This window comes from Lutra lutra, chromosome 9, assembly GCF_902655055.1.
Source record: "Lutra lutra chromosome 9, mLutLut1.2, whole genome shotgun sequence".
Taxonomy (NCBI): domain Eukaryota; kingdom Metazoa; phylum Chordata; class Mammalia; order Carnivora; family Mustelidae; genus Lutra; species Lutra lutra.
Window position 1 is genome coordinate 102667334 of NC_062286.1, and position 16157 is coordinate 102683490.

Genomic DNA, 16157 nt, shown 5'->3' on the forward strand with positions numbered 1-16157 from the left:
AGGGCAAAAGTTAGGGAGCAAAATGAAACATGAAAAGATGATAGATAAAGAGTACAGAAAATAGCAATAGAATTTCTAATGTGAGGATTAGAGGAAGTCTAAGCAACTGTATTTTTTTGTGAGAGCAACCATTAAAAACATATTATGAGGTTTTCAAAGATTGTAGAACAGAATATGATTTCATTTTTTGTAATTATATATTCATCTGCATTTATATTTTACAACAAATACATATTATGTAATCTAATAATTATAATGAAAATTCAGAAAATAGAGACAACTGCTTTCAGTGATATCATAGAAGAAAAATTTATAACTAAAAGGTGTTTGCCTCTAGCTAAATCCAGTTACTTTTGCTCGACGTTTATTCTACTTGAACTCTAAAAAACACTTGAGAAAGTCAGCTGTTGAGTAGCTCTTTCTTCTTGAATGTTCCTCTTTTTTGTCTTTTGGCCAAATCACCTGCTTTTCCATTCTGTGTTCCAACCTCCTCACCATTTTCTAAACACATCACTTTATTTCTTGCCTTTGTGTCCATTTCACATGTGTTTTCACTGGTTGAAACATCCCTATTTCCCCCCCTTTCTATCTGGTAAAATTCTCCTCATCTTTCAAAACTAAGTCATCAATTTTACCTTTCTTTGTAATATCCTCTGAATCACTGGACCGGATCAATCATTTTCATGTTTTGCTTATTGAGTTCCTTTGCTCATTTATCTATTTATTATTCATCTTATTACACTGTATTATAGTTGTATCTGTTTGTCTCTCTTACCAGGTAATGAGCATTGTGAACATAAAAACTATGCTTTATTCATATTTCCCCTCCTAGTACTTATTAATAAGGAGTGATCAATAAATGTCTATTTAATTTGCTGTCCATTATAGTACTGATCAATGCCTGCAAATAGTGATTAGGGACCAGAACTTTCTACTGCATCCTTTAGAAACAAGGTAAGTGCCTTAGGCTGCTAAGCACTCTATTACTACATTTATTGCAAAGAACCCCTAAAGAAGAACTTGAAGTTTTAGGCTTCAAGTTCATTATCTCTTTATTTTTAAGGCTATAGAACTAGATAATATCTTAGATTCCCTCTGTCTTTGGCATTATATGAGGATCTGTCTCCTGGTGAAGTTTCTAGTCACCACCAATGTTTATTGGGTGGATGACATTGAGACAGGACATTCACTGTTTGAGTGAGCCTCATTCTCTACCACTGTTGAGATAGGGACCAGACCATGACACCTATTCCTGGGTCCCTACTCAGACTCTTGACTTGTCATTTGCAATCAGGCTTTGTTGGCACAATGAAGGCAAAGAGTAGAGCATTCAGAGATCAGAAAGCAGCCACTCTGTTTTCTTGTGTGTCCCCAGTCCCAGTGCCCCATTTGATAAATCTTCAGAGGAATTCAATCACGGATAGGACCTGGGGCCCCTGCTGATAAGGGGGACTCCGTGAGGTGGCAGCCTAAGGCTCTTGATGAATACTAGGGATTTTCTTTTTGACTAGGAAGGCCTGGTACTTCACTTTGAGGATGAGAGGCCATTGCAAAGTTCATGTGGAGTATTTCTCCCCTATTTCCTTTTCACTTATCCCCATTCTTGATCTGTTTCAACCAATGTGCTTTACATATTTTGACAATCTTTTCTTGAAATAGAAATACATATATTTTTTTCTTTCTAATTTTTTCTGAAATAAAGTCAGTAAAAAATGGGGAAGGAAATGAGGTGCACAGCTTTGAAATCCAAGAATAATCATATTTGCTCATTCCTGAGCCAAGCCAGGACTGCGCATATTAAACAAAGAGGAGGTACTTGTGTGAGTTCCTTGCCCTGCACCCAAGCCTGCTGTGTGTTAATGATGACTCCAGGGGTCTCCAGCCCTTCTTCCTTTCTCTGCAGTGCACTCAGACATTTCACATTCTGTCTTGCTTTCTTGACCCCATGGGGGCAAGCTTTATGTTTGCCTCTCCACATTCAGTCTAGTTGAATTCCATCCACTGTCCTCAGCCCTAATCCCTCCTGGCAGAGGAAACAAAGGAACATAAAGGGTCCCACAGTTTATATATATATTTTTATACAGTGAACTCAATCATCCATGCTAATGGGAGGGGACTATTAGAACAGATAATCCAAAATCCATTCACTTTTCTTTTAGAAATAAATCACGTGATTATTTCTTGGAGCCCTGGTAATTAAGTTTGGCTCAAGCTAATACTTTAAATAATTTGCATAAAAATTGGTCTGGGGCCATCAGTCTGGAACTAAACATTTCTAGAGGATAAACCTAAATGCACTCTGTAAATGGATGGTTTTGAACAATAGTAACAAGGGTATAGTTTTAATGTTTGCAGATTATTATATGCTTAAATCTTCATAAGAACAAAGAATATGTTTCTTCGATGCTTGTCTTAAAGACAATGGAAATTGTGTCCTTTTGTTAAACTTGAATCTTGATTGCTGCTAATATTCAAAATTTTATATGTTTACCATGGCTAAAAATAATCCAGTTTAAGAGCAAAAATTAAACCTAGATTATTGTGAATTTGATTATCTTCTAGACACCCTTCATTTTTTTTTCCTGGGGCCAAAAATACTTATTACCTAATGTAAATTATTTCTAAAGTTATTTTTTCTTGCAGTTACAAAGGGATTGCAGTTTCCTTCTAAAAACATATAAAGAATTATGAATAATTTTAAAACTATAATATATAGTTATAATAGTTTTATAACTGTCACTGTTAATATTGTAAACTGCTATCTTTCTCTTGTGTGTGTACATATATATGTATATATACACGTGTATATATACACGTGTATATATACATATATATGTATATATACACGTGTATATATACATATGTATATATACACGTGTATATATACATATATATGTATATATACACGTGTATATATACATATATATGTATATATACACGTGTATATATACATATGTATATATACACGTGTATATATACACGTGTATATATACATATATATATACACGTGTGTGTGAGTCTTTGTGTAAGTGGCTCAATACACATAGACACACACACAAATATATAAATATATCCTGAGATCAAAATGAATTTACACTTTGATTCTTGCTTTTTTAGTTCATATTTTTATAAGCATCTTACACTGTCATTAAAATTTCTTCAGAAGTTTCATTTTTATTTTATTTTTTAAAATATTTTATTTATTTGACAGAGAGAGAGAGAGAGATCACAAGTAGGCAGAGAGGCAGGCAGAGAGAGAAGGGGGAAGCAGGCTCCCTGCTGAGCAGAGAGCCCCATGTGGGGCTCGATCCCAGGACCCTGAGGTCATGACCTGAGCCGAAGGCAGAGGCTTAACCCACTGAGCCAACCAGGCACCCCAGAAGTTTTATTTTTAAAAGATGCAGTATATTCCATGTTATGAATAAAATTTGGGATGTCTCCCTTTTTTCCCCATTAAACATAGTATTATTGCAATGAAGAGTTTTGTAAATATATGTCTCCCTATTCTTGGTGGGTGTCACTTTAAGACAAATTCCTAAAGCATAATTCTAGGGAAAAAGTATGAACACTTTATTTTTTACGAGATTTTGTCAAAATTGCTGATGAGGCGGTTATGTCTTTCAGTCTCCCACCGTGAACATGATTGGATATCCTACTCTCACCAGTCCTGTGTATTATCAATTCTACTTAAACTTAGCTGATATTCAAAAGGAGAAGACACTGAAATCACGTTTTACTTGCATTTCTTTAAGAAACAAAGATATAGGTCTTCTCTTCATATTAATGACTATATTTCTTCTTTTTTTAAAACTTTAAAAAAAGATTTTATTTATTTATTTGAGAGAGAGAGAGCACAAGCAGGGATAGTGGCAGGCAGAGGGAGAAGTGGGCTCCCTGCTGAGCAAGAAGCCCAGTGAAGAACTGGATCTCAGGACCCTGGAATCATGACCTGAGCCAAAGGCAGACACTTAACCGACTGAGCCACGCAGGCATCCCAGTTCTTCTTTTGTAAGTTATAATTGAGTCCTTTGTCCATTTTCCTCTTGTTCTTTTTTTTTTTCTTATTGAATTATGAGATCTTTTTTTTTCTTTAAGAAAATTGATTCTTTGTCCTTTAGTCTGAGGGCACTTTTCCCAGTAGTTTTTCTTTAGAATTTGATTATAATCTCTATCATGTCAAAATGTGTATATTCAGATTTAGCCATTTCTCTCTTTCATGACATATATTGACACATGCATATGCATATAGCAGATATATATGTATGCCTTTTTATAACATATGTATACAATCGTGATCGTGCATTTTTATTTACAAGTCAAAAAGCAATTCTTATTTCAAAATTTTTAAAAAATCACGTTTTTGTTCTTTTAGTCTGGTATTTTTAGTTTCATTTTTACATTTCATCTTTGTTCATCCTGTAATTTAACTTGGTATAAGGAATGAGGTTGGGATTCAGGTTATTTTTCCAAATGGCCAACCAGTTGTCTTAATGCCATTTGTGGAGTCATCTGTCTTTGAAATGTCAGCCTGAAGATGTGCTAAAATCCCAGATCTGCTTTGGTCCATTTCTGAACTCTTTATTCTGTTTCATTGATTGACTTGCCTATTCCTACATTAGGACTACACTGTTAATCATATTTTTCAAAGATTCCATATATTTTTAGTCTATTTATTCTGTCATCAACTGAAAATAATATAACTGTGAATCGCCCATTGCATTTCTGATTGGATTTTATTCATATTGTATCATTTGGCATATAAAAAACCATCATTATTATATAAAATCAGGGATTTAAATTTTTATTGAGGGTTTTTGCTAGAATTCTAACTGGATAGATTCTAAAGTAGTTTCTCATATTTTCTTTTGATGTTTATTTCCCATATATATCTTTCCTGACTTTATATTTTTAATATTTATTTATTTATTTTATTTTATTTATTTTTTTAAAGATTTTATTTATTTATTTGACAGAGAGAAATCACAAGTAGGCAGAGAGGCAGGCAGAGAAAGAGGAGGAAGCAGGCTCCCTGCTGAGCAGAAAGCCCGATGTGGGGCTCAAACACAGGACCTGGGATCAGGACCTGAGCCGAAGGCAGCGGCTTAACCCACTGAGCCACCCAGGTGCCCCTATTTATTTATTTTAAACATTTTATTTACTTATTTGACAGAGAGAGAGAGAGAGAGCACAAACAGGGAGAATAGCAGGCAGTGGGAGAGAGAGAAACAGGCTCCCCGCTGAGCAGAGAGCCCAAAGAAGGGCTTGATCCCAGGACCCTGGGGTCATGATCTGAGCTAAAGGCAGATGCCTAACCAACTGAGCCACCCAGGCAAACCTTAACTATATTTTTCAAACATTTACTATTTTTCTTTAAGATTTTATTATTTATTTGAGAGAGAGACTGAGTAATTGAGAGAGAGAGAGAGAGAGAGAGAGAAGGAACACAAGCCAGGAGGAAAAGAGAGAGAGAGGGAGAGGGAGAAGTAGACTTTCAGCTGAGGAGGGAGCCCAATGAGGAACTCAATCCCAGGACCATGAGATCATGACCTGAGTTAAAGGCAGATGCCTAACTGACTGAGCCACCCAGCACCCCTATTTTTAAAAATTAATTCAACATAACTGGTTTTTACACTTAATAAATTAACCTAATTACATTTCCTGTCATAATTATTTGCCTGTGTTTCTGTTAACTTATTTGATATATTGTGCTTTTCTTACACTGCTACTTCATTTTTTTGAGTTACTGAAAATACTCATTCTGTGGTATGAAACATACCAGGAAATTGAGAGAGTAAGATCTCTTCCTTTAATTCTATTGTGATTTATTTCTCTTTGTGATTATCATCAAGATTTTCAAAGGTATTCTTAACCCTAACTTATATTGTCAGAATCTAGAGCAGAGCAGGATTTTCAGTTTTTGAGTACCTTTATTGAAATCAGCATTTTGTGCAACCTTCCCTGCTCCCCACCATAATCTTTGCTTCAGAAACTCTGACATTGATACTTCCTTCCTTTTCTCTCCCTCCTTCTCTGCCTTTCTTCCATCCTCTTTTAACTATTCTCTAAAAATGCAACAAAATATAGGAAAGTGCACCAACAACATAGAGAGTTCAGTTAAATAACCAAAAGCAAATAGAAAAACTACATATCCTTATAGAAACTGGATATTCATCCAGTCCAGAAACCCAGATCATGGGCCAATTAGAACCTCCTCCCTAATCACAAAAATTTAATCAGCAATAATCAGAGTAATCACTACCTAGATTTTCTTTATCATTTTCCCAACTCAAGCATGTCTTTCTAAATAGTATCATTATGTTTTCTTGCTTTTCAAACTTGATATAAGTGAGGCTGTACAATATATGTGCTTCTGTACCATCTTTAACGTTATCCAAGTTTGAGCCTGTAATTTTGGTTTTGGGTTTGCAGTTTCCAATGCAGTTTCCAATGAGACATCAGCTTCCTCTTTCTATCTATTCCTCTGTATGCATGTTATCTTTTCCCTCTGATTGTTTTTCCATTTTTTTCTGTTTATCACTGAATTGAGTAAGTTGATGACAATGGGCTTAGTTGTAATTTCATTTATTTTATTTATTATTAATTAATTAATTAATTAATTAATTTCATTTATTTTATTTCTTGTGCTTTGGGGTCATAGAACTTCTTGAATATATGGGTTCACAGTTTTCATCAAAGTTTTGAAAGTTTTTAATTATTTTTACTTCAAATATTTTTTCTGTCTCCCTTCCCATGCTTTGCCTTCAGAGAGTTCAGTTTATATATATTGGGCAAGGAATTACCTTTAAAGTTCTTCCATAGCTCACTGATGATCTTTTCATTGTTCAATTGTTTATTCTCTCTGTGTTTCAATTTGGATAGTTTCTATTGCTACATCTTCAAATTTGCCAACCCTTTCTTCTGCGGTGACTAATCTGCCATTATTACCATCAAGTGCAGTTTTCATTTCAGACATTCAGTTTTTCATCTCTAGAAGTTCAATTTGGGTTATTTTATACCTTTAATGTCTCTAGTGTGGACAATCTCTCTTTTAACGTTCAGAAAATACGGAATACAATTATAACTTTTAACATTACACTATCTGTGCCATTAATTACACTATCTGTATGATTTCTTTCTTTTTTTAAACATTTTATTTATTTGACAGACAGAGAGCACAAGTAGGCAGAGAGGTAGGCAGGGGTCGGGGGGAAGCAAGCCCCCTGCTGAACAGAGAGCCCGATGCAGGGCTCAATCCTTGGACCCTGGGATCAGGACCTGAGCCAAAGGCAGAGGCTTTAACCCACTGAGCCACCCAGATGCCCCCCATTTCTGAGTTGATTTATATTAATTGAGTTTTCTTCTCTTATGGGTCACCCTTTCCTGCTTCTTGTCAAGAATTGGTATCATCAGTATTCATTTAGACTTACTGAATAATTACCATTTACCTTGCTTTTAATTCTTTTCTTTCATCTTTTTCCTTCTATCTGGGATCAATACCCTCCTACCCAAGAAAACACCAAAATTGTCTGTTGGTGAATTTTTCTTTTCTTTTTTTTTTGAGGGGGGCTGAAATATCCTTGATTAACTTTTATTCTTGAAACACACATTTTCCTTGAGTATAGAATTCTTGGATGGTAACTATCATGCTGTATTGTCTTATTATTTCCATTGTATTTATTAAAAGTCAGCTATCAGTCTAACTGTTTAAAGATTGCTTTTTAGATGTTCTCTTTATCTTTGATTTTCAGCAGTTGTACAATGATGGGCCTACTTATGGATTTATTTTTCTTGGAGTTCAAAGGGCTTTGGAACATGTGGCCTGATATACTTCATCAACGTAGGACATTTCTCAGCATAATTTCCTGAAATATTTTTTCTGCCCAATTCCATCTTTCCTTTCTGTCTGGGACTCCAATTACATTTGTTATAGACTTTATCATTTTTTTCCTCTATATTTGTTCCCTTTCTTTAGTGTTTGCCATCCTTTTTTTCTCTCTACTTTTTTTTTTTTTTTAAATATATTCTTACGACCTAACTTCTAGTGCACAAATTCTCTTTCATCTGTGTCTAAAACATAGTCAAACCGTGAATCTATTCATTGAATTCTTCATTTAAGTTATGGCATCTTTCACATCTAGATTTTCTTTTCTTTTTCATTTCTTTTTTTTTTTTTAAAGATTTTATTTATTTATTTGATAGAGAGAGAGAGAGAGAGAGAGAGCATGAGTGGGGGGCAGGGGCAGAGGGAGAGGGAGAAGCAGACTCTCTGCTGAGCAGGGAGCCTGACACGGAGCTTGATCACAGGACCCTGAGATCATGACCTGAGCAGAAGGCAGATGCTTAACCAACTGAGTCACCCCGGTTCCCCTTTCTTTTCTTTTGTGTTGTTTTGTTTTGAATTTCTATTTTGAAGCTAAATTTTTCAATCTTATCTTTATCCCCCATAATAGTCAACAAAATTATTTTATACATTATGTGTATAACTATAATATTGTTAGCCCAAATGGCCCGTTTCTCTTGATTGCTTTTGTTTCCTTGTTTCATTTTTTTCTGGTTATTTTTCTGTGTGTGCTGGACATGCTGGAAATCATGTTAAAAACTCATTTTTTGTAAATGGTTTGAAACCCACAACACTCTTTTTTAACTTAGTAAATGTTTTACATTTGTTTTTCTCAGGTGCCAGTAGGGACTAGCAATCTGGGTTGATCTTAATTTAATTTGAGGATTGAGAAGATTCAAAGCTGGGCAACAGTCTTTCAGAAAACTGGTCTCCTGCTGGTTCATTCTTTCTGCTAGGATACATATCTTTAGGGTTTCAACACAAAGACCAGGGGGTTTAGCATGGTCCCTTGCCCTTTTCAATGGGACTCTGGATGGATACCTTTTGTAGAATCAGCAAATGACTTAATATAAAAACAGCTTCAAGTTCTGAATTCACATCTCCGGATATCTGTTTTATCCCAGAATGTAGCCTGAAAATTCTTCATTATCTTGTTAGCTCTTTGATGCCTATAAACAGACTCCATAATTTTTGTTTTTGTTTTTGGTGTAGTTTTTCTAGTTATCTTCAAGGAGAGTAATGGTTTAAGTTATTTAGACTTTCATTGCTGAAAGCAGAAGTCTCTCCTCTTTCTTTCTCATTTTAAAACAACACATATTTTTCAAAGATAAAAGCAAACATTTAATTAAGATATTCTGATACTAATTTTGAAGCAATTATTTCAACATTTTCATACATTTAATGAGTCTCTTATCACACATTCCTTTCCAAGTGTGCCTTTCTCAGTCTTGACTTTCTCCTTCCTTTCTATATTTATTGTTTTTGCACAGGATTTCTGTTAGTTTATTCAGGAAGGATACTTGAGTGGTATATTTTCTTAATCTATGTATCCCTGAGAAAATATTACTCCTGACTCCATGTATGAGTAATAACTTCACTAAATATAGAAACTGTGTCCTTTCGAGCAATGGAAATGTTATTCCATTTCATCTAGTATTTAGAATTGTGGAAGGAGAAAGAAAGCTAAGGCTAATCTGATTTTGCTGATTTGGTTTGCAACCTGATTTTCCTATATGCTTTATAAGCCTTTCTTTATCACTGATCTTCAGAAAGTCCATGAGGCTTTGTAGATTTCTGTTCCTGTTTGAGTTTTCAGTACTGTTGTCTATAAATACGTGTACTCTTGTGTTTTGGGTGGAGAAACTGGTTTACATTAGGAAAACTATTTTTCTGTTATTTGTCTAAAGATTGTTTCATTTCTGTTTGTTCTAGTCTCTCTTCTTTGTATTCCAAGGATATGTAGATTTAATCACCTAGCTCTATTGTCTATATGAGTCCCATTTTTCTCATTATTATCGTTTCTTCATTTCTGTAGTTGCAAACCCAATGCCCATAGAGTTTAGGCAGGTAACAAAAATAAAGTCAGCCTGGTACAAAAATAGTGAGTGATGAGGATTGTGGAGAGCAAATTTCCTTTCTAAACTTGGCAGCTACCAGTCACTTGACATTCATAGTTAATAAAATATTACCAGATACCATTTTTTCCCAGAAAAACTAAAATCTGTTTTTTAAAATATAATGTTTCTCAGAAGAAGAAAACAAATAAAAAAGGACCTCACAACTTACCATTAGGTTGATCTTGGTCACACACAGAATGATCTGTCACTTCATTGTCTTTTACAATATTGTCGTCCTTTGCAGAATCTGCCACAACAAATAAGCAAAACCTCTAGTCAGCACTTTTAACTGGGAAACAGAGCAACTGCCAGCACTGTCATGATATATCTATCTTTGGGGCATGGAATTTATTATTTTTAGAAAATACCCTTAGAATACTTAAATATTTTTATCAATAACTAAGCTATTCCTAAAGTACTGTAGAAGAGGTCTTGTACAAAGTTTACAAAGGTAAGGATGATAGAAATTTGGTTGGGTTATCTTTTTGCAACAAAGAAGAAAATATAAGCAGGCCTTTATGCATTAGTGAAAGTCCTTGGGGAATTGTGCAAAAGGATATGAAAGGCAGGCAAAATAGAGGAGATTAAAGGAATAACAATTTTAATGTTCTTAATGCGTCCATTACTGCAATTGTTCATATATGGGAGCCTTGAGTCCTTGAAAGAGCCAGATGTAGAGCTTTGAAATCCAGTTGTAATTAAGTTCATCTTCCTGAGGAACACTACCAGTAGAACAATAGGAAAGGGGAATGCAAACCTTCTGTTCTGTGCAATTTCATCCTCTCCCTCATATAGCACATTTAAATGTGAAATCAGTATAAGTTCATGGTTTTGTTGTTGTTGTTGTTGTTGTTGTTACAGGATATACTTGCAGGAAATAACGTGGCCAAATAGGTTTCAGTGACCATGGACTCTTCCAAGACTACACGGGATTCCTCGTTGGTTCCTGAGGGCTCTCTGTAGGCTCTTTAGAAAGCCATCAGAAAGAGCATGTGAGTGGGTTGGTGGGAAGACAGAAAATGGGCCTTTCATTCATTCTAAAAGTATTTATTAAGGGCCAACCCTATGCCAGATACTTCTTGAGCCTAGGCAGTCAATAGTGATTGACACTGCCCTCATAAAGGTTACAATCTAGGGGATATTTTTCATGCAGCTATAAGAGTGGTAATCTAAAGATATCTAAAAGCCATGACCTAATATGGTATGCATATGGCCATGGAGCACACTGGAGATGGCAGACTGAGACTCCCATTACAAATGGGTTCTCTACTGAGTTCACGTTGCTCCACTGAGCTGTCACTCTGAACAGAGCTGAATAGATGGAGTCTCAAATCCTTCCTTCTTTGTTTCCTTATTCCTTTTCCCTCTCTCCCTCCCCCAACTAGGAGATCGTTTCAAACAATGCAGTTTAGAATATTATGAGAAAGTTTGTTTCTTGAACCTGCCACAAGCAACATTTGATGGACAAGTGAGAAACCTGGGTAGTTAACATATGATTCAAATTTAATAACCAGTGAAGCAAGCATACACCCAAAGTGTATGATTTTAATTAACTGCAAATAATTCCCCCAAGGCAAATGTTTAATTATCTGCACAGCTTCTTATTTCTTTCTGAGACTGACAATAAGTTTCAAAGTCCAAATTTGGAAGCAAAACTGAGCATAGACACATTTTCCAAACTCTTCTCTCACTCTAGTCAAATTGTTTTAAACCAGTTCCCCTTAAAACATGCCTTCTTAATTTTGGCTCTAACATGTGGATTTAAAAAAACAAAAACAACAAACCTTGAATACTTTTGTCCGCATTAACACTGAAAGTGAACAATGATTTTAAAAAGGTACTATATGAATCAGGCTCAATTTTAATTTTGAAAATTTTACTTATTTATAGAGAATGGCATCATTTGATATGCAGGCTTGGGCAATACTCATTTCTCTCGACATTAATGTTTTAAGATTATCCAAGATTTTGCATGTAGTTAAAATGTGTTCATTTACACTCAACAATAATTCATTATGCTTTATAATTTACATAAACATTATGTTCCATGCATCAAATATTATATTAAAAATGTCTTTTAAAAAGTGATTTACATTGAGTTTATGGGTTTATGGTCTAATGATTCACATAAGATGGTTGAAAATACTTGAAAAATTAATCTCTGGACTGTCACCAAAATCTGTCTTTCTAGCAAACTAATTGACCCTTCAGTTTCAATTTCCTTGGAGAGTTGTTTTAACATTGCTCAGGTGCCTTCAGATCTTATGTGTTCTAATCTATATATAATGTTTTGTTGAATCTAAGACACCATCAATTGTCATTTTCACTATTAACTTCGTGTAGGTAGGAAAAAAAATGCTACCTAATGAACCGTAATACACTATTAATTTAAGAATGTGTCATAATTTTAGAAATAAAATCTACAAAGGACTATATATATATATATATATATATATATATATATCCTAGATATATAATGTTTGAGCACATTCTCTGTGGACCCAAATACATGTCTTTCTGTGAGGCCAAGTATTTCCTATCAACCTGACCCATCACCAAACCCACAAGTTCCTTTTGTTTTGTATTTGAGATGGTTCCACTTGCATATACAGCAATAAAACAGGATAAAAGCTAGAAGCTCATGACAGCATCCACACATGGCCATGTGGCTATGAGATTGTTTCCACTGAAGTTTCTCTCTTTTCAAAGGGCTCTTTGAATTCCTAGTCACATGAACTTTGGCAAGACTGGATATGGTGCTGAATGTTTTAAGTCATAGATCTTACTATGTTAGACTTAGTTGTGGGTTTGAAATGACAGTGCAGCTTTTCTGACTAGGAGGTGATGAACACTGCACTGCATATATATATATAAAATCATTATTCATAATAAGAAAGAACACATATTGAGTATATATGGTCACTAAAAGAGCTTATTTTTCTATGTAAGTTCTATAAACTACCGTGAAAAATATAGTTGTCTATACTAAATTCTTGAGTCCCCTCAAATTCATATTTTATTTAATTCTAAAATTTATCATTTGGTAATATTCAAAAAATGTAAAGGACTTACCACCTAATTCTGAGATTCAGTCAATGTTATTTTAATAGCAGAGAACTGGAATTAAATATATATGCAGACTGTGACTTTCAAAATCTTTAAGGTCAATGTTCTATTAGAAAATTTTTTCAAATGCAAATATTAAGTCAAATGTTTGAGCCAAAGTTCTAAAGATAGATTATCTTTTAAGATTAACAAGAATAAAAAAGAAATACTTCCATACAGTAAAAAAAATTTCCTCATTTAGAAAGTTGAAAAAGGTTTAAGAGTAGTTAAAATAGATTAAAATTTTAAAAAACATAAAACAAATTCTAAAAAGCAGGTCATTTTTAATGTAGTCAATTACACCATGTCTATATAAAACAGTACAAGTACAGATTGAAGATGTGATGATAAGCAATGAAACTACTGCATTTAAAAAAAAGATTTTATTTATTAGACAGAGAAAGAGATCACAAGTAGGCAGAGAGTCAGGCAGAAGCAGGCTCCCTGCTGAGCAGAGAGCCCAATGTGGGGTTCCATCCCACGACCCTGAGATCATGACCTGAGCCAAAGGCAGAGGCTTAACACACTGAGCCACCCAGGTACCCCACTATTGCATTTTTAATGAACATCTAAACTGTAAATCAAAATAGGTACTATCTCTTTTGAAAATGTCCCCTTACAATAAAAGTTCTTAACCTTAATTAAGAACTTAGTTCTTAACTCCTAGATATATTTAGAGGAATAAATTGATGTGTAAAATGTGTACATATATTGTCATGTTCACTTATTTAGAAGGAGATAGTTTCCATCATATTTTCATAGGGACCCATGACCCTGACAAGACTAAAAATAACTAGAATATTTATATCTTAATGCCAGTGAAACAGCCATTTTACAAAAGGTTTTTAGGATTATAATTGAGAAGCAGCTACAGAATTTGATGCCCACTCCATGAATTCATCAATGATGGCACTTCTTGAATTCTTTTTTTTTTCTTTTTTTAAGATTTATTTATTTATTTGACACAGAGAGAGAGGGAGAGAGAGCACAAGTAGGTCGAGCGGCAGGCAGAGGGAGAAGGAGAAGCAGGCTCTCTGCTGAGCAGGGAGCCCGATGTGGGGCTCGATCCCAGGACCCTGGGATCATGACCTGAGCCGAAGGCAGCTCTTAACCAACTGAGCCACCCAGGCACCCCACTTCTTGAATTCTTAAGGTAAATTTGACTTGAGAAAAGAGCTAAAAACACATACAGATGCGTTTAACAAATGAAGAGGACAATCCAGCTGGTAAACAACATTTTGGACCAAAATTTGGAATGTCTATAAAGTATAAAACTGAACGGATGATTAACTGCCTTTGAAAATATTTTCAAGTCAGAGGATGTACAAAATCCATCTAGTAAGAAAGGTAATCCCTGACTACTATGGAGAGTTGCGGTAGGAGGTCACTTTGGTATAAAAGTTCCAAGGGGTCTGAACAAAGTAAGTGTTATGTACAAACACCTATGTCTGAAATATTTGCTCTGTAGCCTGTAAACATTCACCCACGAGTCTCTTACCTTGCACAGAAACCACAATCACCTGGATTTCCTCTGGTTCTTGTAAACTGATTCGATTATACCAAGCAAAACATTTATCCTGGCCTGCTCATTTGAATCGGTGGTTTATTATGTGAAGCAATTAGAATAAAGTAGTTTTTACTCCATCTGAACAGTATGTTTATCCACCATAAACTAGCATCTCCACAGCCGATTATGGTCTCAGTGAAGCTTTGCAGGGACTATTCCTCTATATAGGAGAAATGTATCCTGCAATACATTCCTAGAGTATTCAGATGGCAATGATCTAAACTATGCTCAGTCCCAGTGCAGCTGGACATACAAGAGTGATCTATATTTACCTGTAAAGTTACCAGGTCCATAGGACAGGAAATTGCCCTGAGCATTGGGAGGCCAGACTGAGCTGTGGTCGGTCATTTGTCTTCATTGTGCAATCATTAACCCCCATTAAAATGGGGCCAATTATTCCCAAAGTTCTAGAATGCAGCTACTAACCGTTTCTGAGGCAGGGCTGGGAAAACTACCACCATGTACTACTAACTTTGTTTCTATTAGAAAACACACACCAGATTCCAAACAGTAACTTGTGTAAACCAGCTAATTCCTACATTGGAGGGGTTATTTTTCTACAGGTTGTTACTGAAAATACAAGCAAATAAGAGGGTCAGTCATGATGGATGGACGCTGGCTTGAGGTTGTGATCCTAGATTCACAATACCAAGCTTCGTAACGCTAGGAAAACCCATTCACCTTACAATGTCTCAGTTTCTACACCTAGGAACTGAGGGTGTTGAGCTAGATAATCTAAGTACCTTTCAAGGCTAATCTGCTGATTTGTTCAAATTATCTTTTTGTTCTGACAACACCTCTCTGTAAACATTCAGGCTTCCCTTGTTATCTGCCTGAGTTGGACTCTTCTCACTCTGAGATTTTTATTATTAATAAAATAAAGGTTAATGGTGGGGGAAGTATTGCTGTGTGACATCGGTGCCACACTGGCCATCGTTAACTCTGTGACTTGACGAAGAGTCATCACAGTGTCTAATAGAACAGCTGGATATGAAGCCAGGCTGACCATGATGGAAAAAGAAATGCTTAATTACCCTTTTCCATCAAGTTAATTTTTCCCCCTTGGCAATGTAAACAAAGGTAAATCTGCTCTTGTTTCCAGTTGTCTGTGACCTGCTATCCTTGACCTCCATCCTTCCGATTCCTTTCTGATCTTGCCTCCCTCTTTCTTGCTAAGCCTTGCACAGCAGGATTACTTGACATCCCCCCCTTTTAAAAAAAATCTGACCAAACCACAGGCATGAAGAGTAGCTATGGTTCTAGGTAGACACTGACTTGTAATTCTATTAAAATGTTCATCTATAAATCAGGGAGTGTTTTATTTACACTTTTTAATTCAATCTGATAATGGAAAGTCTTTGAGAGAACATTCCCTTTGGAGAAGTGATAAAGGCTTTCTGGATCCTAACTCTGGGCAGAGTCACAGACTGGCCTTTACTTCTCAGTTATTTTATTTTGTGGAGAAGCTGAGGCAGTAGACAGAGTCTATCCCCAGATTCATAAATGCTTCAACTTCTGGGCTCAGGTT

General features: G+C 35.3%; 1 protein-coding gene across 1 annotated transcript in view; it reads right to left on the reverse strand.

The window, feature by feature from the left end:
* MACROD2 (mono-ADP ribosylhydrolase 2) overlaps positions 1 to 16157 on the reverse strand; it is a 2010404-nt gene that overhangs the window by 64430 nt on the left and 1929817 nt on the right. Inside the window, exon 14 of the mRNA XM_047744583.1 lies at positions 10127 to 10204. Coding sequence (XP_047600539.1) covers positions 10127 to 10204 — 78 coding nt within the window. The remainder of the gene's footprint in view (positions 1 to 10126; positions 10205 to 16157) is intronic.